Source organism: Kryptolebias marmoratus, linkage group LG17 (assembly GCF_001649575.2).
Source record: "Kryptolebias marmoratus isolate JLee-2015 linkage group LG17, ASM164957v2, whole genome shotgun sequence".
In the NCBI taxonomy this organism is placed as follows: Eukaryota; Metazoa; Chordata; class Actinopteri; order Cyprinodontiformes; family Rivulidae; genus Kryptolebias; species Kryptolebias marmoratus.
The window spans coordinates 12,754,601-12,778,342 of NC_051446.1; the positions used below are offsets into that span (position 1 = coordinate 12,754,601).

At 40.1% G+C, this 23,742-nt stretch overlaps 3 protein-coding genes across 7 annotated transcripts; 2 read left to right on the plus strand and 1 right to left on the minus strand.

Annotated features, from left to right (window-relative positions):
• The first annotated feature begins 311 nt into the window (after positions 1-311).
• LOC108237168 (ras-related C3 botulinum toxin substrate 1) lies at positions 312-13,305 on the plus strand. 5 transcript variants are annotated; one of them, XM_017418402.3, is made up of 10 exons: positions 316-769; positions 1,731-1,860; positions 2,916-2,987; positions 3,649-3,766; positions 4,362-4,424; positions 4,712-4,871; positions 5,396-5,499; positions 6,348-6,433; positions 6,524-6,723; positions 6,962-8,037. In XM_017418402.3, the coding sequence occupies exons 2-10, from the start codon at positions 1,799-1,801 to the stop codon at positions 7,150-7,152; spliced, it is 1,056 nt and encodes a 351-aa protein (XP_017273891.1). In that variant the 5' UTR covers positions 316-769; positions 1,731-1,798; the 3' UTR covers positions 7,153-8,037. The 5 variants fall into 5 exon arrangements, with proteins under 5 accessions (XP_017273896.1, XP_017273891.1, XP_017273892.1 ...); XM_017418403.3 differs by lacking the exon at positions 1,731-1,860 and having other exon boundaries at positions 317-769; XM_017418405.3 differs by lacking the exon at positions 316-769 and having other exon boundaries at positions 1,734-1,981.
• A 1,923-nt stretch (positions 13,306-15,228) lies between these two features.
• On the plus strand, positions 15,229-19,462 carry LOC108237172 (ras-related C3 botulinum toxin substrate 1-like). The gene is made up of 6 exons (XM_017418411.3): positions 15,229-15,383; positions 16,732-16,803; positions 16,923-17,040; positions 17,340-17,402; positions 18,022-18,181; positions 18,415-19,462. Exons 1-6 carry the CDS (start codon positions 15,349-15,351, stop codon positions 18,543-18,545), a joined length of 579 nt encoding a protein of 192 aa, XP_017273900.1. The 5' UTR covers positions 15,229-15,348; the 3' UTR covers positions 18,546-19,462.
• A 41-nt stretch (positions 19,463-19,503) lies between these two features.
• On the minus strand, positions 19,504-23,719 carry crym (crystallin, mu). Its single transcript, XM_017418408.3, has 8 exons — positions 23,468-23,719; positions 22,897-23,047; positions 22,749-22,811; positions 21,588-21,689; positions 21,169-21,352; positions 20,924-21,045; positions 20,729-20,813; positions 19,504-20,008 (listed from the first exon to the last, which is right to left on the minus strand). Exons 1-8 carry the CDS (start codon positions 23,632-23,634, stop codon positions 19,935-19,937), a joined length of 948 nt encoding a protein of 315 aa, XP_017273897.1. The 5' UTR covers positions 23,635-23,719; the 3' UTR covers positions 19,504-19,934.
• Between the last annotated feature and the right edge of the window lie 23 nt (positions 23,720-23,742).

Consider the following 23,742-nt stretch of genomic DNA (forward strand, 5'->3'; position numbering starts at 1 on the left):
TCATGAGATTTTCAGGAAACATCAAACATGGCAGAAGGAACCAGGGATTAAACTTTGATTTTGATCCAGTCAAATGTCAAGGTCACAGATCCGTCCGTACTCTAACTCTGCAACTGGATAACAGAAACGCTAAACTGCACAGCTGGACACCTCAAGGGTCAAATATGATGCCTCTTTATTTCAAGGTTCATGGGGTCAAAGGTCAAGGTCACAGTTAATCCCTTTGTTAAAAACTTGTCTCTGCTCCTACATGTGACCCTTAAGTTTCCGGTTGTGTCCGTTGGTTTGTTTGTCTGTCTGTCTGTTAGCACAGACCAGGTAAAAACTAAAGAACAGATTTAGATTAAATTTTCAGAAAATGTTGGGGTTGACACAAAAAAACAATGGATCAAACTTTGGAGCTAATCCAGATTATGATCCAGATTGCTCTATTTTTTTGTCACGCTGTGGCCTCGGCAGAGGTTTGAGCTCTCTGAGTGCCTTTAGATGACATTGCCTTTGGTCTGCTGACTTTAATCTCCGTGCCAAAAAAACAAAAACAAACCAGTTTTTCCTCCTTCCAGCAGCACCTTTAATCAGGGTGTTGCTGCTGCTAAGGAAGAAGAAAGCGAAACTTCCCTTCAGCGATCTTTCAGTGTTCTCGTCAGTCAATGCAGACTCATTTACTCAGCTTTACTAGAGACGGGCGACCTAAGAAGTCTTGTTTACTCTAGTTTGTCCTGCTGAGTCGTCCAATGCAGAACATTAAGTGTGTTGTGGTGGGGGACAAGTAAGTCAGCTCACATTTTTACTCTTTTTGTTAAACTTTTACAATCTAATAGTGAGACCCATGTTTTAACAAACTAAAACTTATGTGGTTTAGAGCTGACCCAGTTAGCAACAGGTGGTGGCTAACAGGCTTCTCTTTAGTATTATATTATGTTTTATGATTGAACATTTTTACATTATTGCCAGAATTTGTTTAATCAGTTCATTACAAGCATCACATTAAAGCAGGTATTACACTGAAAAATGCTTCTGTTTTCCTTTGTGTAATAAATGTTCAAAAGCTTCTACACATCTACCCTTTGTCGGGGATTTTTTTGTCTTAAATTGAGCTGTATTGTGCAAACATTTAAACCTTTCGATAATCTCTTGATAAACTGCAAAAAAATGAGAAACGTAAGTGATTTTGTTTTGTTTTTAAGGTAACAAACACCACCTGGTGTTAGTCTCTGAAGTGTAATATTGCGTAATAAAAGAAAACCAAACTTGTTTCACTACAGTTTAAAATGAAAGGTCTTAAAACCTGGTAGGACAGGTTGTTCCCACCCACTAGAAACTGGGTCGCTAATAGATGACAATAACTATTATATTATTATGTAATATACTCATATATATATTATATAATATACATACACAAAAGTATTTGTACTAATGATAATGTCAAAACCATTAAGTTAAAATCCATTTAATTTACCTGACAACTACCTGGAATATTGAAAAAAAACACTTATTTTCTTTTTGTTTGATTTGAAGTTTACATTTACTCACTGTGGGCATGAATGTTAAATAGATTTCAGGCTGTTAATTGATTATTTGAACCATTCTTTTTCCGCGGTGGAATGATAATCTAACACAAAACTTCAATGATTTTTTTTACAAGCAGTAGTAGTTTCTCTTTGGCAGGATTAGAAGGATTTGTTTGACAGCACTCACTGAATTGACCAATACTCATCTGTCCCCCTCAGATGAAAGGGAACTGGTTAGGATGTTCAGGAACAACTCAGGGATCCCCAAGACTTGAGCCTGCCTCAAAATGGAGACTGCTGGAGCACCAGCATCACTGTCCGCCAGTTTTACGTCTCCGTACACTGAGAGGTGGGGCAACCAAGAAAGATGACCCTGCTCCAAAACAGACACTGTCACGATCAGCCGAACTTTGCAGCTGCAGTCAAGAACAAGCCAAATGCCTTCTGCAGGACAGTCTTATGGCCTGACGGTACAAATAATGAATTATTTGACCACAATGACAAGAAGTATGTTTAAAGGTGGGGCTTTTAAACCTAAGAACACTGTTCCAATTATCAAGCATAGTGGTGGTAGCGTCATGATGGGGTACTGATGCACTGTACAAAGTGGATGAAATTATGAAGAAGGAGGACTCCCTCCAAATTCTTCAACTTCACCTCAAATCATCAGCGGTTTAAACTTGGACACAGTTACACAACATGAAACATGTTGTACAATCATTCTACCCTGGAAAAAAATGGTTCTAATAAATTGTTCAGGGCACAAAATCTATATAAAATCAATGCCCAGAATGAGTGTTCTGACTTCAACTATATCTAAAATGTTCACTAGTTGTACTAGTTGAGATGTCTCTGGCCTTACTGGTTGATTAAAGGGATAGACTGTCCCTTTAAGAAGGTGAAAGAGTTTACTTGTTGACTAGCTGGGCTCATTTGACCACACAAGTTGACACTACTAAGAGGTTTCTTTAAAGTAGCAAGGTCCAAAATGTCCACTGTTGGACTAGTAAAGTTTTTTTTTTCCTTCCCTAGTGTACTTGGTAACTTTGACTTTCTAGTTTGGCCCAAAAAGTCTGACAGGTGAAGTAGTGACACAAACGTTTGTCTAAGTAGTTAACTACAGGAGGACTTTTTGTCTGTCTCGTTGGTCGACCGGGCAAACATAAACACACTTACACCTCACATGTTGGCCTTTTTCTTTAATTGATCAACCTTTGCCCTGTACTAATGTGTGCCTGTGTATGGCTGCTTGTTTACTCTGTTTACTTGTCAACCTAGACTGGTCAAAGTGACTGAAACTACAGTGAGGATTTTAAAGACTTATAGAAGGAAACATTGTTGCTATTCTGACAGTGAGAATAAGTGTGTATTAAGCTATTTACTGTTCTTCTTTGATCCTCTCAGGGCTGTGGGTAAAACCTGTCTGCTCATCAACTACACCACTGACGCCGTCCCTGCAGAATATGTCCCCACAGTGTAAGACACACACAACACACAAATCCTGTATTTAATAGGCCTACTATGTTTCACGATCAGAACCATTGTCACAGTCCCTGTTATCCCTAAAGAGATGTTTAGGTTTTGTTAAACTAGGTAATTCAAAGAAAAGCCCAGCTCTGTTTAACTTTAATTCATCCATCCATTTTCTGTACTCTTTTGATCCTGTTCAGAATTGCAGGGAGCCTTTGCTTATCTCCATTAGGTGGGTAGAAGGGTCACAAAGACACAAACAACCACACACACACACTCATACGTGGAAACAATTTAAAATCTCCAGTAAACCTAACATGCCTGGTCTTTAGACTGTGGAAGGAAACCAGAGTACACAGAAAATCCAGAAAACCATGCATGCACTGGGAGAAATTCTTTGCTGGAAGGCCTCAGCTGGGAGGAGACCCTCTTCTTGCTATAAGATAAAAATGCTACCCAACTGGGCCACCATGCAGCCCTGTTCAACTCACTGTACTGTCTTTAGTTTTGGTCCTACTATGTAGAACTGTTGGGGAGTTTAGGTAAAGAAGGCTGTCTAAAGCTGTGATGAAACAGTAACTGCATTTGTATTTCTTCTACATTAAGCTGTTAAACAGGTCAGATTAAATGTGCTCTTAAAGCTCATTCTCACCTTCTCACTCTGCAGCTTTGAAATCTACTATGCCCACATGATGGTGGACGGGAAACCGGTGAGTCTGGGTCTGTGGGACACAGCGGGACTAGAGGACTACGACAAGCTCCGACCCCTGTCCTACCCACAGACGGTAGGTCTCTGTTCATTGTCCTGCACAGTTCAGTGTCACCAAGCAGTCTTAGCAGGAACACTGTCCTGACTTTGCACTGACCTGCAGCCAAAAGGCAAAAGGTATCTAATTCTGTTTTTGCCCCTATTTGTGTGTATGTATATGTTTGTCTGTAAATTACCAAATTATCTCAAGGACCATTCGACAGAATTTACTAAAACCTTTCAGGAAGTAATTATTGGATGTACATCTACAACTAATTACCTTTTTGAGTCAATTCAATTAACGATAGCTACCATGGCCAACTGATCTTACAAAACACAAAAATGAATACAAGTCAGTCACTTTTACAGATAATGAGCTCAAATTGGATCTGGTAGTAGGTGAGAGTCATTCCCAACAGATCCTTATGTAGGCTATAACAATATTTTTAAGGTTTGACCAAAACTCTATAACTTCAATATTTTGAAACAAGAGGATTTTAGTTGAAAACTCTGACTTGAAGAGGCCACGGGTGATGTGCATTCCTTCGAGGAATGTTAGGCTTTTAATTCTAGTAATAAATACTAGTCTTTGAACTGAATTATTGTCACATCTTTATCTTTTTTCCTCTCAGGATGTGTTCCTGATCTGCTTTTCCCTAGTCATGCCGTCTTCCTTTGAAAATGTCCGTGCCAAGGTAAGAATAGCCAGTTAATATGAACAAAACTGGGAAAACAGCAAAGGCCATTCTGACTCAACTCAAGCTCCAGTTCAAATATAAAATGAAATGTTCAGATCCAGGAATGATGTAGGTTTAAAATCATTTATAAATCTTGTTGAAATGCAAATACGAACAGATATGTGTCGTACTGTATAGAGGCTTCCATGTTCCTACTTTATGCACCACGCAGCCTCAACAAACCTCTTTAAATGCTGTTCATATACTGTCAGTACTGCAAGTCACAATCTGTACTCCTCCTGCAGTGGTTTAATGAAGTGAGACACCACTGCAAAGAGGCGCCTATAATCCTTGTGGGCACCATGTTGGACCTGAGAGACGATGAGGACACAATAGAAGAGCTAGAAGAGAAGAAACTCTCTCCAATCACCTGTGAACAAGGCCTGTTCATGGCGAAAGAAATAGGTCAGTTGTAGCTCAGCAGATGAACTAATACAAATTTTTTAAAACTGTCTTTCGAAATACAATCTTCTCTTAATAAGCATAATTGTGCTCTTCTTCTGTAAGAGACATGTCTGGTGATGGGATGGTCTTATTGCTTGTGGTTACAATGATGCCCCTTTTCTTTGAGCCAAAAGGGAAAAGAAAAAAGCTAAGTTTATGATAACTACACTGTTGAATGTTTCCCTCTTAAATGGAAGGTGTCTTCAGCTCTTCCTCTTCATCAACTAGAACTAAAGTAGCCTTTTAGATCAGAGGTTAGGCATTCTTAAGAGCCACTTTCATTTTATATTTCTAAATGGTGATGATTTACAATTTTGCAGAACTTCTTCTGGGTGGAGTTAAGAGTTGATAGACTACTGGAAGCCCAAACATAGTGTGAGACCTTGAATGGTTATAAAGGGAAAAAGCACTTTTTGCAAAGTATGATAAGTAGTCAAATAGTTTGCCAATTTTTTTCCTTTGCTATTTTTATTTTTGGAAACCAGGTGCAGTGAAATATGTGGAGTGCACAGGTTTGGCGTTGCGCAGCCTTAAGATGGTGTTTGACGAAGCCATCAGGGCGGTCCTGAACCCCAAACCGACTAACGTGGTGAGTGAGATAAAAAATGCCAGACTGTAAAGGTGATCAGCGAAACCGAGTCAGAACTCAACCCCTTGGATTTGTGAGGAATATAACTGGATTCCCACAAGTTTCTTTTTCATCCTTTGTCTTTGCCAAGAGAGATATGTTAGATTTGAAGAGAAGATACAGATTTTTATTTTAGAGGAAACAGACTTCTTAAATTGTATTAGGACACGTTTTGAACCCTTCCATGAGCTGTGGATCTCTTTAAAGCTCTTTCAGAGTCACCATGGTGCTTCTTGGATTAATGCGCCACTTCAGGTGGACGAACATGTCTTGGTAGGATTGCAGTTGGGCCAAACTCTTTCCATTTTATGATAGTGGATTAAACAGAGCTCTGTGAGGTGTTCAAAGTTTGGGATATTGTTTTATAACCTAACCCTGACTTAAACTTCTCATCAACTTTACCCCTGGTCTGTCTGTTGTGTTCCTTGGTCTTCATGATGCTATTTGATCGCTAATGGTCTGTAACAAACCTCTGAGGTCTTTACTGAGATTCACTTCAGTGTGATTAAATCACATACTGGAGGACTCTGTTTTACTAGTTAGGTGATTTCTGAAGGTAATTGGTTTATCTGGGTTTTAGCTTAGGGGCTTAATAAAAATGAATGCCATTTTCAGAGTTTTATTTGTAAAAAATTTGAAACCTTGTATTGTTTCCCTTCCACTTCACATTTATACTGTGCCTTGGTTTTGGACTATTACATAAAATAGAACGATAAAATATGTTGTGATTGGAACATGGCATGGTGCATGAATACATGTTTAAGGCACTGTATTTTTCAATATTTTCCCATATATTTCTGTTCTTCAAGGACTTTTCATTTAAGCAACCACCTGCGGCCACCAGTCCAACTACTCAGCAAACTGCCCCTCCTAGAACCAACAACACGAATCAAAGGTTACTGTTCACCTATTCGGCTTTATATTTAGGCTAATAAGGAAAACCTTACCCATCAGCCGTCAAGATTATTTATTATTTTTGCCCCAGGACCAGTCAAAAAAGCGATGATGCTGCAGGCATTGGAGAGGTGACCGAGAAGATCCAGGAGCTTCTGCTGGTATCACAGAGATTACCAGATGTGACTGCTGCAATCAGAGAGCTGACAGATGTGGCTGCTCAAAAGGTCACAATATCGCCTTCCCAGCTGCAGACCATTAAGCAGGCTTTCTGCTGTGCTGTTTGTAAGAGTAAGTATGCAAAGGTGTGCCAATATTTGAGCCATCTTAACGTTCTCTGAGAAATGTACATCAGCAAATGTAGGCTTTTGGTAACAGCCAAGGGGGCTGTAAGACAATACATAATTTTAAAGTAATACATTAGAGATAAAAAGAAAAACCTCTCAATCAAAAGTCTCAGTCATACTGTAGGTGGAGATGAATGCAGAATGACTTGTTTCCCCACCCCCCTGGTTTTGTTTGTTTTTAGAGTTCATCAAGGAACCGATGTTCTCGCTGTGCTGCCAGAGCTTTGTTGGCTGCAAAGCATGTGTGGAACGACGGCGTGAGACTTCTGAGAACTGCGCAAAATGTAGAGGGAGAAATGCAGGAAACAACATGTTGGAAGTTCGTGGACTGGGAGACGCCTTTTCTGTTCTGAGATCCCTTTTTAATGAGTGACATTTTGGCTTTTTAGTTTTCCCAAACAGACACGAGTGTTCAAAGAGGCAGCATCAGTTTATCTCATGAGCTGAATATGTTTTGGGGTTTTTTTACATTTAGGCTGATGTTGTTCTGAATAAACTCTTAAGAAGTAAATTTAAAAATTTGACCTTTGTTTTTGCCTGCTGCCAAAAAGGGGGCAATAATGTTCTTTGCTTGTGTCTGTGTGTTTGTCTGTGCAGCTTTTCAAGGAACGCTAGACTTTTAATCATTTCATCGTTTATCGATATTCAATTTTGATGTTTCTTTAAGCATAAAAAAATAAGGAATATTTCATCATGGCCCAAATAATTTTAAAGGCTGTGGCAATGAGAGAGAAAAGGTCAAAACACAGAATAACACTGAGCCAAACAACAGGCAACAATCTCTTATAAAGCAGGATGAACACTTTATTGTAATCTCTTGAGATTATGTGGAGCAGTGAGGTTGCAGCTGCAGAGTTTTGGTTTAAAAACAAAATCTGAAACAAACAGAGTTGTCTGAAAGAATTTACAGCCATAAATAGTTCTTGTCTGTGCTCAAATTGAGCCGGTACTTTCTGGTACTCAGTACTGCCACTTAAACCTTTTATACTGATATAAATATTAATAATACAAGCAAGGCATGGGCTGGCAAACGAACCAGATATATGACGACCTGCATTCCACCTTCTGTGACACAGTTTCTCTTTTTTGTACCTTGTGGTGAGTGGGGAAAAAACACCGCCCTGCTGTTAACCATCATAGGGAAGTCCTGTAATGCTATACCTAGTAATTGAAACATTTAGCTTTTCATGGTTAATTTCACATTCACAAATTGAAATGGTTTATCTGCTTTCACAGGAAAATAAATCTTTGAATCCTTGAATGTTTTCTGTATGTTTTATTTGACTGAACTTACAGGTTGATACATGGCTGACATTAGTTTTGGTCTGAGATAAAAATAAAATCCTGAAAACAGCTGCATGAAATGAACCAGTTTTTCTACCTTCCCAGCAGCGACACCTGTCACCGAGGTATCGCTGCTGGGAAGGAGGAGGACGGCAGAACATTCCTTAAATAATCTTTCAGTCTTTTTATCAACCTCCTCAGAATTGTTTTACCTGCAAGAAAAGAAGACCGGTTTCGTTTAGCTGCTATTAGTTTGTCTAACTGAGGCTGAGTTGATCGATGCAGGCCATAAAGTGTGTGGTGGTGGGAGACGGGTAAGTTCATTCAACTTCCTAACCTTCTTTTAACTTTTAGAATCTTAAAATCTGACTCATATTTAGACAAATTAAAGTGTATATAGTTTGAAGCTAACCCAGTTAGCTACCAGTGGTAATGTTTTGTTGTATAATATTATAAATTGTAAATGGACTGTAGTTATAAAGCACCATTCTAGTCTAGTGGTTCCCAACCCTAGTCCTCAAGGAACACTATCCTGCGTGTTTTAGTTGTTTCTCTGCTTTGACACACCTGACCTGAATGACTGATTAAAATGTTTCTGCAGAACCTGGAGACCTGCTGAAGAGCAGGGAAACAATAAAAACATCCAGGAATCCTTGAGGACCAGGGTTGGGAATCCCTGTTCTAGCCGACCAGACCACTCAAAGCTCTTTACAACACAATCTGTGCCCTCATTTACCCATCCACACAGCACTTTATGAAGCTAATCTGGATAAATCATTCTATAGAGTCTAATCAGTGCTTCAGACTTGATATATATACCAATAGGGCACATCGGAGGCAGTGAGGGGTTCAGTGTTTTGCCCAGGGACACTTAAAAACATGCATGTTTCAAAATGCTTCTTTCTTCTGTGGGCATAAAATGTTTAAAACTTTCAAAAACTCCTACTCTCTGAAGGGAAGAAGTATTCAAAGGTGAAGGTTAAAGTTTGTCTTAAATTGAACTGTGTTGTTTAAATATTTGACTCTTTTGACAATCTCTTGATAAACTGAAAAAGGAGGTTTAGTTTTTAATCTTCAAGGTAACAAATATCACCCGGTGCCTCTTAGGGTTATTATTGAGTAAAAAGTTAAATCCTAACTTGTTCCAGCACATATTGAAATGAAGGATGTTAAAAACCTGGTAGGACTGGTTTGTCGCACTCGGTTGGGTTCATAGACAACATTAACCCTTTTGTTTCATATGCTGTATATGCACAATAGTATTGAAACTTACAGTTCGGTTAAAACCATAAAGTTTAATTGGCAACCAACGGGAAAGCATGGGGGACCAGCAAATTTATAGGACTGGACCTCTCCTTGATGGCTCCACTAGGTGCTGTGTCACAAAAGCTTGAACCCATCTCAGTATTACCTAATTCTAGAGCGCAAGAGCGAGATTTTGACTCCTGCAAAGAAGCTCTCCTGCGACAGGAAACATCAGAGGCTTAATAAAACACTGGTCCGAGTCTGCCGATCTTCATTTCAAAAGTTTCTAAAAGTATATAAAGTCAGAAAGTGAGGGCTGCCAAGGTGGGTACAATGTGGACAATGAAATAATGTGCATGACCTAGAATATGTTTTTTTTTGAGCCGTGCACACAAAAATAAGACGTGATGTCCAAAAACTGGCCACACGGCTCGCTGGTCACAAACACTCAGAATTCAGTGAGACTCCAACTCGAAATTTGCCTCTTTTCTCTCAATTTTGAGACGCTGACAAGTCTCCAAGCCCAGTGAGAAACTACCTCAAGAGTGTTTTTGAGATAACATGTAAGGCTCGAATGGTGCAACTAGTCAAAAGTGCCAATTGGTTCCTTACATCTCAGTGGTGAATCCAAACAGCCAAATTAATGTGTGGCCTGGCTGAGTCAGTAACTTCTCCAAGGTCGATTCCATTTGGCCAGCGAGCTCTAAGGTCCATGCTCCTCTGTTCGCACAGCAACTGAGTCTGAGCGTTGACTGCTCGGCACATTCCTTCAGACAGAGCAGGCAGCCCTGACATGGCCCGAACAGCTGCCTGCGTCTTCTGAATTTCATGATACACCAGAAAACCGCCAATCCCAAATCCTTGCTTTCTTTCTTTACAAGCAAAACTTGTAATCATACGTGCTCTAAAGTCACCAGAACTTGTAATCACTTGGTATCATAAGGACAGATATTTTTACCAGTCAGATAATGAGAAGAAGTGCAAACTACTGGTTTCTGTCCTCTTTACTGTCTTATTTGTCCTCTCAGGGGTGTGGGTAAAACATGCCTGCTCATCAGCTACACCACCAATGCCTTCCCTGGAGAGTACGTCCCCACAGTGTAAGTCTCACACACAATACACAGACTCTAAAGAGAATTTTAGGATTCTCGAGCCAGCCAACACAAAGCCCAGCAACCTGCTTTGCAGTACCTTGAGTTTTTGTCCATTTACATAGAAAAAAAAGCTGTAACAGAAACTGTATTTGACTTTCTACAGCTTCGACAACTACTCCGCCAACGTGATGGTGGACGGGAAACCGGTGAACCTGGGTCTGTGGGACACAGCAGGACAGGAGGACTACGACAGACTCAGACCCCTGTCCTACCCACAGACGGTCTGTTTAGACAGAGTACATGTGTTGAAACTGTTGGACTCTTTCTGTCAGCATCAGCTGGATGGTGTTAGCAGGAACCCTGTCTCGACTTCGGCAGGATGTAGTGATTTGACTAACATATTTGTGCTGGTTCAGCATTCACACCATTATTGTCCTGTTTTTTATTTTTCCCTACAGTTTTTGCAATCTACCTATACTTCTGCTTACTTTGTGCTATTTTAGCCATTAGTTTTTATTATTTTAAATTTTTTAAATCTTTATTTACAAGTATTTTCCCTAGTGAGTTATAATAAAATCTCTTCCGTTCTGTAACAAAAATTGTTTTCTTTGAAATCTGCATCAGATTCACATTGTTCACTTTATGTTAACTTTTTGCTACTTTTAGATTTTAGGTAACTTTTTTTTAGCTAGTGTTTTGCCTCTTTTAGCTTTAACATGCATGTTCTTCTTTTTTTCTCTCAGGATGTGTTTCTGATTTGCTTTGCATTAGTCATTCCATCTTCCTTTGAAAATGTTCGTGCCAAGGTAAGAACAGCCAGAGTTCAGACCAGCCGGGCCCGGTCATTTTGTAGAATTTGGGAAAACAGTAAACCTGATTCTTAGATCAACTCATTCACTTTTGAAGTCGACCACATCTGGTCGATCTTTAAGTACTAATGTCTTTGAAGATCCAAAATGCATTCATAAATCAAAGTGAAATGTAAAACATGACATATATGTTGTATTGTATACAAGGTTTACATGTTTCTTCCTATTGGAACAATGCAGTCAATGCTGCAAATTACAGTTTGTGCTCCTCCTGCAGTGGTATAATGAGGTGAGATACTATTCCAGCGAGCCACCTATAATCCTTGTGGGCACCAAGCTGGACCTGAGAAACGATGAGTTGGAACTAAAAAAACTGAAGAACAAATCTCCCATCACCATGGCTCAGGGTTTGGCCATGGCTAAGGAAATAGGTCAGTTGTTGATCCACAGACACACTAACACTGTCTTTTTATATTTTAAAGTGTTGTTTCTTCATCGACTGCCACGGAAAGGCAAAATGCCGGTGATAATGGTTTTGATAATGCCTGTGTGTGCATGTGTTTGCATTTCTAATTGTTAGCAAAATGTCTCATCAGACACTGGACAGAACTTTGTGAAACTCTCAGAAAATAGTCACCGGATGTACGTCTATAACTCATCCACTTTTGGAGTCAACCACATCTGGTCGACCAGTATGATGATACAATGCAAACGCATGATGATGATGATACACCAAACAGTTTGCTAATTTATTTATTTATTTTTTTAAAACCAGGTGCAGCAAAATACGTGGAGTGCTCGGCTTTGACGCAACACGGTCTTAAGAGTGTGTTTGATGAAGCCGTCAGGGCGGCCATAAACCCAAAACCTTTAAAAAAAAAAGCAAAGAAGTGCATCATATTGTAATGGAGATCCACGAGGATCAGAAAACCTGGATGCAGTCAGAACTTGGAGTTGTGAAGAACATAACTCGGTTCCCCACAAGTATATTTTTATTCCTGTGTCCTTGAGGAATACAAGCTTAATTTCTGAAATATATATATATATATATATATATATATATATATATATATATATATATATATAATGTTACAAATTTAACCTTTGAAGGAAACTAGTCGTTACCATTTTCTGTCTCGTCCTTTAATTCCTAGAGTGCAGAGAGCAGACTTTAAAAACTTCTCTGTTATATATATTTGTGTCACTCTTACAATGTTTTCTTAACCTAACTAAAAGGTCTTTCTCGGTTTTAATTATGTGAACACAGTATTTTTAGAACTGACATGAACAAGCCAAGATATACCCAGGTTTTCACTAAATTCTTGCACTGAAAGTGCTTATATTTTTATGCAGGTTTGTAAAGATTTAATTCTAAACCTACTTTCCTCTGTGTTTTAGGAAGTCTGAGCCAGTGTACACAATAAAAACTGATGGGTTTTTGATCATTTAATTGCTGATTTAAAGCTGTTGGGTCAAAAGGTTTGGTTGGGGGTTGGAGATAAGCTGTATCACTCTTCACAGCCATTTTAAGTCAGAGGTTGATCAAATCAACCCTGAAAAGACCTCTGCTTTGAGATATAACAAGTAAAGCTAAGATGGTAAAAAAACAACTTGTAAGAAGATATTTAATCTAGTTGGCTTTGTTAACTTTAGTTTGTACTAGACAGTGAGTTTGGGTTCCTAAAATAATATGAGTTGTTGCTAATAGTGGTTAGCATAGTTTTGTAACTCCATTTTTTAGTAACTTTATTTAACAAATTTGTCATTTTAACCCAATTTTCGGGAAGCAAACCTAACCCAGCAGGCTACACTGGATCAAAGTGATAACCCAACCCTGCTGAGTTCAAACCACCCAGGGCTGGCTCGTTCCAAATTTGACCCATAGCGCTTATTTACAAATTGAATTGTTTTTAATCCAGCAGCTTTTACTGTGTAGTATTATATGAAGGGGTGGAAGTTGTGTTTATGTGTTTCATGTGCAATATGAAGGTAATCAGAAACTTCTCAAATTATACATTTTAGTTTGTCGTGTACTGTAAAAAAATGTGAAGTATTGTGATGTTTTAATCAAATAAAAAATTATGTTTTTCCTCATGTGTTATTCTGTCACTGTCATGGCTTGATTCTGTTTCTGCTTTTTCTGATCTGCTCCTGAAGGCAGCACGCTCACTCACCCGATTACCCTGATTGTCTGCACCTGGGAGTGTCTGCATATATACCTGTGTACCCGCCTCCCCTAGTTTAGTTCTCCCTCTTTGTATCTGCGATTGACTTTTCCATACAATAGAACATTTTTTAAAAGTTCAAAACAAAGATATACTTGATCAATTACCCGTTCAGAATAAAACAGGAACAACATATTATTTACAGATGGTTCCAAAGATCCTAAAAAAGACAAAGCCAACAGTCCCAGTTTAAAGGAATACAGAAATTACAGTAATGCTGAAAGTATCAAATTGTGGATATTTTTAGCCATGCTGGTGACTCCAACTTTAGGTGGTAGGTCAAACACATAAAGGTTGACTCATACAGCACCATTTTAAGAGACAATTTAACAATTTAAAGCAGTGATTATGCATGTATGTTTTATAAAATCGAGCAGTTTGTGTGGAGAAATCCCCTTGCTAACTCTGAGCCACGCATTGAAACTCACATCAGGTCTGAAGTCTTTAGGAGAGTTGACTTGACATCTGTGTTGCTGCTGGTGTCTTAAACATGCAAACCACATCCAGATCCATTTTTGTGTTTTACTATTTGGTTTATCCAACTCAGAAATTCGTTGGAAACATTGTCTCATGCCCTAAAGTCGCACAGTACGCTCTCATATGTTTTTCTATCAGAGCAAGGGGCCTGTTTTTGACTTTGACTAATCAGTCGCATTACTGTTGAGTGGCAATTTGTGTTTTACATTCAAACGTATACAGTTATGCATCAGGTTTGGGGAAATGCAGATGATTTAATTCCTTATAAGGTATCATAGCAGAGTAACTATCCTGTCTTAAAAGTCTGCTTGCAGTGCAGTCTATGATACATGTTTCATAATGACACAATTGTTACTGGAAAAAATATGAACATTTATCAGGAATGACCTGTCTTGCATTACTGCATAGGTATTTTGGTATTCAACCACGTGATTTACAGCGAAAGAAAAAAAAACAGTCACGGTGCTATTAATAAATATAGTGTTGGTAAAGAACATAAATGATGTCTGCATCTTTTGCCAATCAAACAAAGAAACAATAATAAGTGTAATTACAGTATAAAGTCTCAAGCACTGTACAAAAAAGCAAACAAACCCAGTTCATCAAACTGCATGAGGTTCAGATTCACATCTAGTTACATATAATTTAATTCAGTTCAATTATAATACAGAACAATACAGTCATTAGATCATAAAAGCCAGTTCAAAAAGTTGTCTTTCAAAGGAAACCAACAAATTGCATCAAAGTTTCATTTCACTGCAATTCCCCATCCTGAGCAGGCACCGTGACGGGAGGCGACAGTGGAAAGGAATGACTCCCTTTTAACGGGAAGAAACGTCCAGCAGAACCAGAACCAGAACCAGGACGGGCAGCCAACTGCCTCGACCGGCTGGAGGTTGTGAGGATAATATTCCATTTGTTTGTTCACGGTTTGAAAATAAAACATATTTGGTCAGAAAAGCAAAGTTGTACATGTCTTACATTATCTGTTATTTTCCTCATTAATTCAGGTTTTATACCATACTTTACATCCAGTGGCTTGTCCACAAACTACTGTACATTGTTCAGCTTTTAACCATTACAGGTAAATTTCACATTCACAAATCAAAATGGTCTGACTGTAAACTCTGTTTACTAGAAAGAGAGAGAGTGAGTGAGAAAAAAATTAGACTAGTTCTTGTTTGACTTTTGTTTGTTTTGGCGACTTTAGAGCACAAAGGTCCAAATCTGCATGAAGAAGTTGCCCTTCCTTGCCAGCAGCAACATTTTTCTGCGGGGTGTCGCTGCTGGTAAGAAAGAGGAAGTCACATCATTCCTCCAGCGATCTTTCAGTGTTTATACCCATCCCTCCAGGCTTGTTGACTCAGTCTTACTGTACGGACACTAAACGTAGACGACTTTTCTTTAGCTTGTCTGTTTGAGCTCAGTCTGTTCAATGCAGGCCATTAAGTGCGTGGTGGTAGGGGACGGGTAAGTTTGTTTTTGCTTTAATCTCTATAGATTCATAGTCTGACTTATTAACAAAGTAAAACTAAACTAAAAAGTCAATAAAGTTGAGCCAGTTAACAACAGTTGAAGAGTTGCCAGCAAGCTTCTAAATAATAACTCAATGTTTTATCTTGTAACCCTCGTACAGTTCTGTCAAAAAAGGTTTATGAAAATCACGCTTTAAATGCAATCCATCAAATATCATACCATCTGAGTAACTTCTGTTGAGTTTCTTAGTTTTAACTTGAACTGTATCGCAGAAATATTAGAGACTTTTGACCTTTTCTTAATGAACTGAAGAATGAAAAAGTCAAATGAAACTATCTTTAAGATACTGAACATCGTCTGGTATAAGTCTCTAAGGTGTCATATGAAGTAGAAAGTTTAACCCAAACTCGTTTCTCTACAAGTTTGACTGAAAGGCTGTTAAATCCTGGTGGACAGGTTCTGCCAAGTTATTAATAGACGGCATGAACTCGTTTTCATACACATGCACAAAAAATACATCGACAGTTCTGTTAAAACCATAAAAAATTACATTTGTCAACTAACTGGATTAAAAATAATTACATTTATAGTTTTTTTCTAGAACAAGTAAGGGCTTGTATCTCCAGTACCTGTAGACTGTCTAAAGCAGTGGTTCACAACCCATTGTAGACATAAATACTTTTGACAATAAAGGCCAAGCATTCCTCGAAGGAATTCGTACAGCTTGCTGCCTTTCATGAGATTTAAACTAAGATTATTTTATGGTGAGTTATAGCAGTTTTGGTCAAACCCTAAAAATGACGTGATTATTGCACCATCTTGTGTGATCTGTTAGAGCTCAGGGGATGTGTTGAGGATGACTCTCGGCTACTACCACACCAAACTTTTAAACTTTTATGAGATATTCGGCCAACAGACAAACAGGGTTGACCCTAACGGTTAATGTCAAAATTTTAGGCAAAGATGTTATGCATTATGTAGAGCTAAGAGTATGTGTTGGGGGTGATTCTCAGCTTCTGCCACACAAACTTTTACCTCGATCTTTGTCAAACTGACTGCGTTATATCCCATTTTTATGTTGAGTAAGAGCGATTAGCTGTGCCGGCCATCTACTGGCTTGACTCCAAAAGGTAATCAGCTGTAGATGTACACCCAGTCGTTACTTTCTGAGACTTTAATTCAGATCTGTCAGATGATTCATGAAATATTTTGAAAGAACGTCAGACAAACACAAAGAGAGACCCATTATCACTTCAAGAGGTGTTACTCTGAAGACACTGTGAAGAAGTGCACGTCAATGCTGTCAACTGTCCTCTCACTCTTCCCTCATTTATCCTCTCAGGGCTGTGGGTAAAACATGCCTGCTCATCAGCTACACCACCAATGCCTTCCCCGGAGAATACATCCCCACAGTGTAAGACACGTGTGACCAAATATTTCACCTAATATCCCTGTGTTTGTACATTAGGCAGTAAAACAAGTCAAGCAAAATGTATTAGTCTTGATAGTTAATTTTTACCTGACTTCCTGTAGCTTTGACAACTACTCCGCCAACGTGATGATGGACGGGAAACCAGTGAACCTGGGTCTGTGGGACACAGCGGGACAGGAGGACTACGACAGACTCAGGCCCCTGTCCTACCCACAGACGGTAAGATTTTAAAGTGCATGCATGCAGTGGATACACGTCTCACTATCAGCAGAGTATGGCATTGTATCTCCAGCGCCTATGAGGAGGCTGAAGGAAGTGAAAAGCAGCTCTGGTTGTCCCAAAGACACACAAGAGCTGTTTTTAACCAATCAACATTCAGATTCATTTGTATTAGTCAAGCTGTTAGACAACGATACAAGTATAAAATTCTATAATCCAGCCTGTTTAGATAGATTTTTACATTAAGATGTAAATATTTGTGTATGATAGTTTTTTTTCTCTCCTTTTCTCCCTGTCAGGATGTATTCCTGGTTTGCTTTTCAATTGTCAGTCCAACTTCATTTGAAAATGTTAAGACCAAGGTAAGAACAACCAGTTAAGTGTTCAGATCATTAACCCTCTCAAGGCAGGTGTCGCAACCACATATCTGATTTTTCCTGTTACTAAAACTTAATTTGAGCCTGAGAGGGTTAAGGACTTCCATGAAACAAAACTGGAAAACAGTTACTACGACTTGGACATAAATCTAAGATGGTGTCTCTTTGTAGATATAGGAATATTATCCTTAAAAATCCTAAATGAATGTCTAAATTACAAAATAGGACTGCAGCTTTTGTGGTTGAGGAGGCAAAAACTATAGAAAGCCACCTCCACATGGGCCCACCACCTGCACAAAAAGATGTGAAGGTTTAGGCTCATTATGAGCTGGATAGCAGGTGAACCTGCTGGAGGGATTATGTATCCACTTTGGCTCAGGAACGCCCTGAGATCCCCCAGGAGGATCTGCTTGGGAGATGGATAAGCAATAGAAAATGAAGGAAGAAATCAAAAAAAAAAACAAAAAAACTACAGTAAAAATATGTGGAATAGACACCCAGTGTGTTTATGTTTCTGCTTGATGTACCAATTTAGCAAAAGAAAAAAAATTCTTGCTTTTATTCTGTCAATACTGCAAATTCAAACATTCAACTCTTTCTGCAGTGGAGTAATGAAGTGAACCACCACTGCGCTTCGGCGCCCATAATCCTCGTGGGCACCAAGCTGGACCTGAGAGATGATGCGGACACAATCGAAAAGCTCAGGGAGAAGAAACTCTCTCCTGTCACCTATCCCCAGGGCTTGGCCATGGCGAAAGAAATAAGTCAGTTGTGGCATCACACACGCACTCATATAGCTTTAAAAATACATTTATAAGTACAGTCGTCTTAATATGAGGGAAATTGTGCTTTTCTAATGGACTTGTGAAGAAATGACTCTAGTTGCAACTTTTGGTCTAATTTCTCACCAGCTAATCATCAATAATCAGTTTTTGTACAGTATGATGAAGCCAAATTTTTTGACAGCTTCCTAATTTCTTTTTACTTTGGTAACCAGATGCAGTGAAGTATCTGGAGTGCTCAGCTCTGACGCAGCGCGGCCTTAAGACAGTGTTCGACGAAGCCATCAGGGCGGTCCTGAGCCCCAAACCCGAGAAGAAGCAGAAAAAGAAGTGCACCATACTGTAATGGAGATCCACAGGGATCTGAACACCTGGACGTGGTCAGAACTCAGCGCCTAGGAGTTGGGATGATTGTAACTGGGCTCCCGCTAGTATCTTTTAATTCTGTGTGCTTGCTAAAGAGAAGACGTGTCAGATCCGACTTCCATCCGAAAGGACTTTACAGATTTGAGCCAAGCTCACGTACATCTGGTTGGTCTCTTCAGATTGATTTGAAAGATGTGATTCTGCACAGTCCTGGAGGAATGTGAACATAGGATTTGACATCTAGTACAGAGGATTTTTATGGATCATGTATCATTATTAATTATCACGGTACCTCAACGTGCATTTGTTACAGAATTACCTGTTCTTTCATTTTTCTTTATAACAGGAGGTCCAGAACTGCCATTTTGCCCCCCAACTCTAAGAAACTTCCTCTGCTATGACTAATTTTTCCTTTACGTCACAATGTCTTGTAAATAAGCCTTTGTCTTGCTTTTTTTCATTATGTCCTCTACCCGGAGACTCAGTTAGTTTCCGAATCAAGCTGGTGAGCGGTTGTGGCTGTGTATGGTTCTTCCACATGCCACTGAGGCCTCTGTTTGTAAAATGAACAAATTGTTAAATTACCCAGGTTTTCATTCAATTCTTGCACAGAAAGTGCTCATCTTTTAATGAAGAAACGCAAACATATAATTTTGACCACATTTTCCTCTATTTTATGGAGTCTGAGCGAGTGTAGTAACATATGAAGGGTGGAACTAATTCTGATGTATTTTATGTGCAATATAAAGTTAATCTAAAAACTGCTTATATGTTTTTAATTTGAAATTAGCAATGATCAGTTATTGACTCTAAACTAAATCGGTTTATTGATAAAATATGTTTATTCTCACGCAGTATTGTAATGCTTTAAAAGCAAATAAAGTCGTTAAAAAGCTTGTTTTTCTTTTTATACTGTATTCTTGAGACACATACAGCTGAATAGTTTATTAATTTCTATGTAACACATTTATTTAGTAACTGTTCACATTGACCATTAGTTTAGAAGAACAATGAAACCTAAAGTCCTAGTTGAAGTAATATAATTATAGAGGTAAATCTGTAACATTTGAGGTGCTGGAAATAACAAACATTTGATATTTTTAGCTGTGCTCGTGAATTGCCCTTTAAGTCAACATCAACGGTAGATCAGGCACTTTATCTGAACTGACCGGCAGGTTAATGATTAATCCAGAAAGATATTACAGTAAACCACAGCTGGAACTGGCCTCACTTTGCCACATAGATTTGTCTTGTTTAGGCAAAAATGATGAGTCAGCTCATCTTCTGGACATTTTACATAAAACTCTGTGGCCAGTTACATATTGCCGGCTTGCTTTTCAGGTCCGGTATATTATGACTTTGTCAGGAATCAGAGATGAAATTTTTGGGCTGTCCATTGGTCAAACACCAGCTTAGCAGACACCGCATCTTCAACTCCCATTCCTGTGAATGAAAAAAGGTCAAATGTGTCCTCACCATTATAAAAAATAAAACAAAGTATGTCATACACTATATTGCCAAAGGTATTCACTCAGTAGATGCTGAGGCTCATAGTGCCCAGAGGTCACCAACGTTCTGCAGAGTGAGACCTCCAAATTTCACATGTTCTTCAGATTAGTTCAGGAACAGTTTGTAGAGAGCTTCATGGAAGCAGCTGCATCCAAGCCTTCCATCATGAGTGCATCATTGGTGCTGCAGCCGACCAAGACATTTTGGACAATTTCACTTTCTCAACTTTGTGGGAACAGTTCGGGGATGGGCCCTTCCTGTTCCAGTGCACAAAGCAAGGTCCATAAAGACATGGATGATGGAGTTTGGTGTGGGAGAACTTGACTGTTCTGCACAAAGTCCTGACCTCAACCTGACAGAACATCTTTGGGATGAATTAGAGCAGAGACTGAGAGCCAGGCCTTCTGTCCAACATCAGTGTCTGACCTCACAGATGAGCTTCTGGAAGAATGGTCCAAACTTCCCATAAACTCTCCTAAACCTGTGGAAAGCCTTCCTAGAGGAGCTGAAGCTGTTAGAGCTACAAAGGGTGGACCAACATCAGATTAAAGCCTGTGGATTAAGAATGGGACGTCACTCAGGTTTGTATGTGTTTGAAGGGAGACGAGTGAATACTTTTGGCAATATAGTGCATCTTCATCAAGCAGGTCCTACCAAGGGATTTGAACACAGTTGTCTTCTCTCTGTGAGCAGCTTTAGTTCCATTGATAACATCCCCGAGCTCCGCAAACACCTCGGCCTGAAAGCCAGAGAGAGGCAATTAGCTCTCAAGTGTTTCGCACAAAGTCACTGAGCATCAAGTTCAGTCTTCGAGTCGAATGTGGGAAACAAAACAAGACAAAAACCGACCCCAGAGAGGATGACATCACCAGACTCGGTCATCGCCCCCTCCCTGCTGTCCGCGTACACCACGGCGTTCTTCATCAGCTCGTCGTCCAGCTCCCGCCAGTCTGGCCTGCAAGCTCCCACCGCTGCTCCGCCAAAATAAAAGCAATGCAGTGAAGCTTTTTTTTTTGTTTTTTCAAAAAAGGAACACTTACAGTTCACTAACTAGTCTTTCTGCACTGAATACATCTTAAAAACCTCGTTCTCACCTGCTATATGAGCTCCTGGTTTGACCCACTGGCCGAAGAGCACCGGCTCAGTTGACCCGGTTACGGTCACTATAACATCCGCTCCCCTCACCGCCTCCTCCACTGAGCCGCATCCCTTCACAGGCCCTCCGACCGAGTCGAGAAATCTGTCCACTCCCTGTTTCGTTCGGCTCCAAACTCGAACCTGAGACCAAGCAACCAAGAATATCAACCGACCATGAAGTAACCGGTGGGAACGGGGAGATGTTGGATGTAAAAATGAGCGTTTCAAGGCAACATGAGCGAGACCGCGACTCAAAGAGAGAAGAGTCGTGAATCTAAAAAGATCTCAGAACAGTTAAAACTGAACCACTTATTTTCTTGTGCTGCATCATCTAAAACAGCTCAGATGTTGTTTGCTGTCATCTTGGAACATGTACCTCTTTAAATGAAAACATTTCAGTGAAGACACTATAATGACTCAGAGCCTGTTTGCCCGTCCCCAGGATGGCCAGAACATCCGCTCCGGGACACATCAGCAGCTGTATGGAAAACAACAGCAAAACAGATGGAAAATAAAAAAAATAAACACAGAGAGAGAGACCGACTGGATCTTTAATAAGACGGGACAAACAGCACGTTCTGCATAAATACACTGTGGGGCTGAAGGACTGCTGACATATGCTAAAGAAGCCGAAACTAAGTTGTTAAGGCTAAAAGAAGCAGAACAATAACTGAAAGGAGCAAAATGCTAGCTCAAAGCAGCAAAAAGTTAGTTTAATGCTAAAGTAGCAAAAGGTTGACTAGTAGCTAAAAGTAGCAAAAGGCTAGCTAGAAGCTAAAAGTAGCTAAAGGCTAATTAAAAGTATTAACAGGTTAGCAAGAAGCTAAAAGCAGCAAAGGGCTAGCTAGAAACTAAAAGTAGCAAAATAATGGCTATAAGCAAAAAGTAGACAAAGGATAGCTGAAAGTATCAACAGGATTGCTAGAGGGTAAAAGTAGCAAAAGGGTAGCTAGAAGCTAAAAGTAGCTAAAGTCTAATTAAAAGTATTAACAGGCTAGCAAGAAGCTAAAAGCTGCCAAAGGCTAGCTAAAACCTTCAACAGAATAGCTAGAAGCTAAAAAAAGCTAAAGGCTAGCTAAAAGTATCAACAGGATAGTTGGAGGGCAAAAGTAGTAAAAGGCTAGCTAGAAGGTAAAATTAGCTAAAGGCTAGTTAAAGGTTTTAACAAGCTAGCAAAAAGCTAAAAGTAGCCAAAGGCTGGCTAAAAAAATCAACAGGATATCCAAAACGTAAAAGTACCAAAAGTCTAGCTTAAAGCTAAAAGTAGCAGAAGAAATTTACCGACGCAGAACGTTTTAAAAGGATTGAAAGGCTCTCCGTGTATTTCTATGGAGTAAATGTTTCTAAATGAAGTTAAATATTTTATATTTTATAAGTCAGAGCACCCATCTCTTGAATGAGCTGAACATTTTGATACATGAACAGCTAAAACAGCACAAAGTCTGCAGAAGCAGTTGGACTCCAGAAAGTGTGCAGAAAATGAAAGCAACAGAATGAGTGCTGGACCGGCGTCCACGCCACGAAGAAAAGGACGTGCTTTAGCAGAGATGGCCGAGACGGCGGCGGTCCTCATGGCTGTGATGACCTCCCCATCCATGACCTGCGGGTTGGAAACAAGCCGTGACCGGTCTGAGAGCGAAGAGTGAAGGGGCTGCAGAAACTCCCCCCTGAAGGGTTTCACTCACGGCCTTGACGTTCCCATACTCCGGATCCAGCAGCACCACTGTGGCTTGGACCGACGGTAAGCTGGAGCCCTCCTTCCTTTTGTAGAAACACGCAAACTTGGTGGACAGGACTCCATCGTTCTCCATGTAGGTCGGCATCAACCCCATGAACCTGAAAGGTGAAAGTTCATTAACTGACTTTAAGCCTCGAGAACTGTCGTGTCCCCTTCGTTACGTATTGTAATATTTTGATTATATCCCTCCACTGCATATTGTAACCCCCTTTTGCCTCGATCTGGAGGATATTGCACAGGTGTTGCTCCGAAACGAGTCACTAACATGGACTGGCGTCCCTGTCATGACATGCCCTCACACTCCATCGAATACAGAAAGCTTGACGGGCGTAGCAACAGTAACTAAGGGGGCGGGGCATTTGCGAAAGGTCCAAAAATTCAATTCTTGAACTCTACGTTTGGCCGTGCGTGTCCTGTAGCATCCACCAGGGGGTGCTGCAGCATCGTCCGCGCCCCCAACTTGCCCGTGGGGTTGGTTAAAACTTAACCAGCCTGAGATGCAGAAAAAGCCGGCCTACCCGTTGTGTTTCTGCAGGGGCACGGCGCTGCGTACGGGCTGCACCACCTCCGAGCTGTCCCGCCTGGAAAACTTTCCCAGAGCGTCCTCCAGACGGGGGACCAGGTCTTTGAAGCGCAGCAGACGTCCCACCTCCCGCTCCCATATGACAACAGGAGGTCCGGCCATGGTCTCTGTCCGTCTCTCTCCGACCGACCGAGCTGCAGACTGGGGCAGTTCGGTCCAAAGTTCGAGTCCAGATGCCTCAGCTGCGTTCAAGAGCTGCGGCGGAGCTTT

Coding starts and splice junctions, on each gene's coding strand:
- crym (XM_017418408.3), bottom strand. CDS start 23,634: ATGGCCGGACCTCCTGTTGTCATATGGGAGCGGGAGGTGGGACGTCTG. Junction 22,812..22,896: donor AGTATGGGAACGTCAAGGCC/GTGAGTGAAACC, acceptor TCCAACCCGCAG/GTCATGGATGGGGAGGTCAT. Junction 21,690..22,748: donor TCTCGGCCATCTCTGCTAAA/GCACGTCCTTTT, acceptor TTTTCCATACAG/CTGCTGATGTGTCCCGGAGC.
- LOC108237172 (XM_017418411.3), top strand. CDS start 15,349: ATGCAGGCCATTAAGTGCGTGGTGGTAGGGGACGG. Junction 16,804..16,922: donor GGAGAATACATCCCCACAGT/GTAAGACACGTG, acceptor GACTTCCTGTAG/CTTTGACAACTACTCCGCCA. Junction 18,182..18,414: donor GGCCATGGCGAAAGAAATAA/GTCAGTTGTGGC, acceptor TTTGGTAACCAG/ATGCAGTGAAGTATCTGGAG.
- LOC108237168 (XM_017418402.3), top strand. CDS start 1,799: ATGGAGACTGCTGGAGCACCAGCATCACTGTCCGCCAGTTTTACGTCT. Junction 4,425..4,711: donor TTGAAAATGTCCGTGCCAAG/GTAAGAATAGCC, acceptor CTCCTCCTGCAG/TGGTTTAATGAAGTGAGACA. Junction 6,434..6,523: donor ACCAACAACACGAATCAAAG/GTTACTGTTCAC, acceptor TTTTTGCCCCAG/GACCAGTCAAAAAAGCGATG.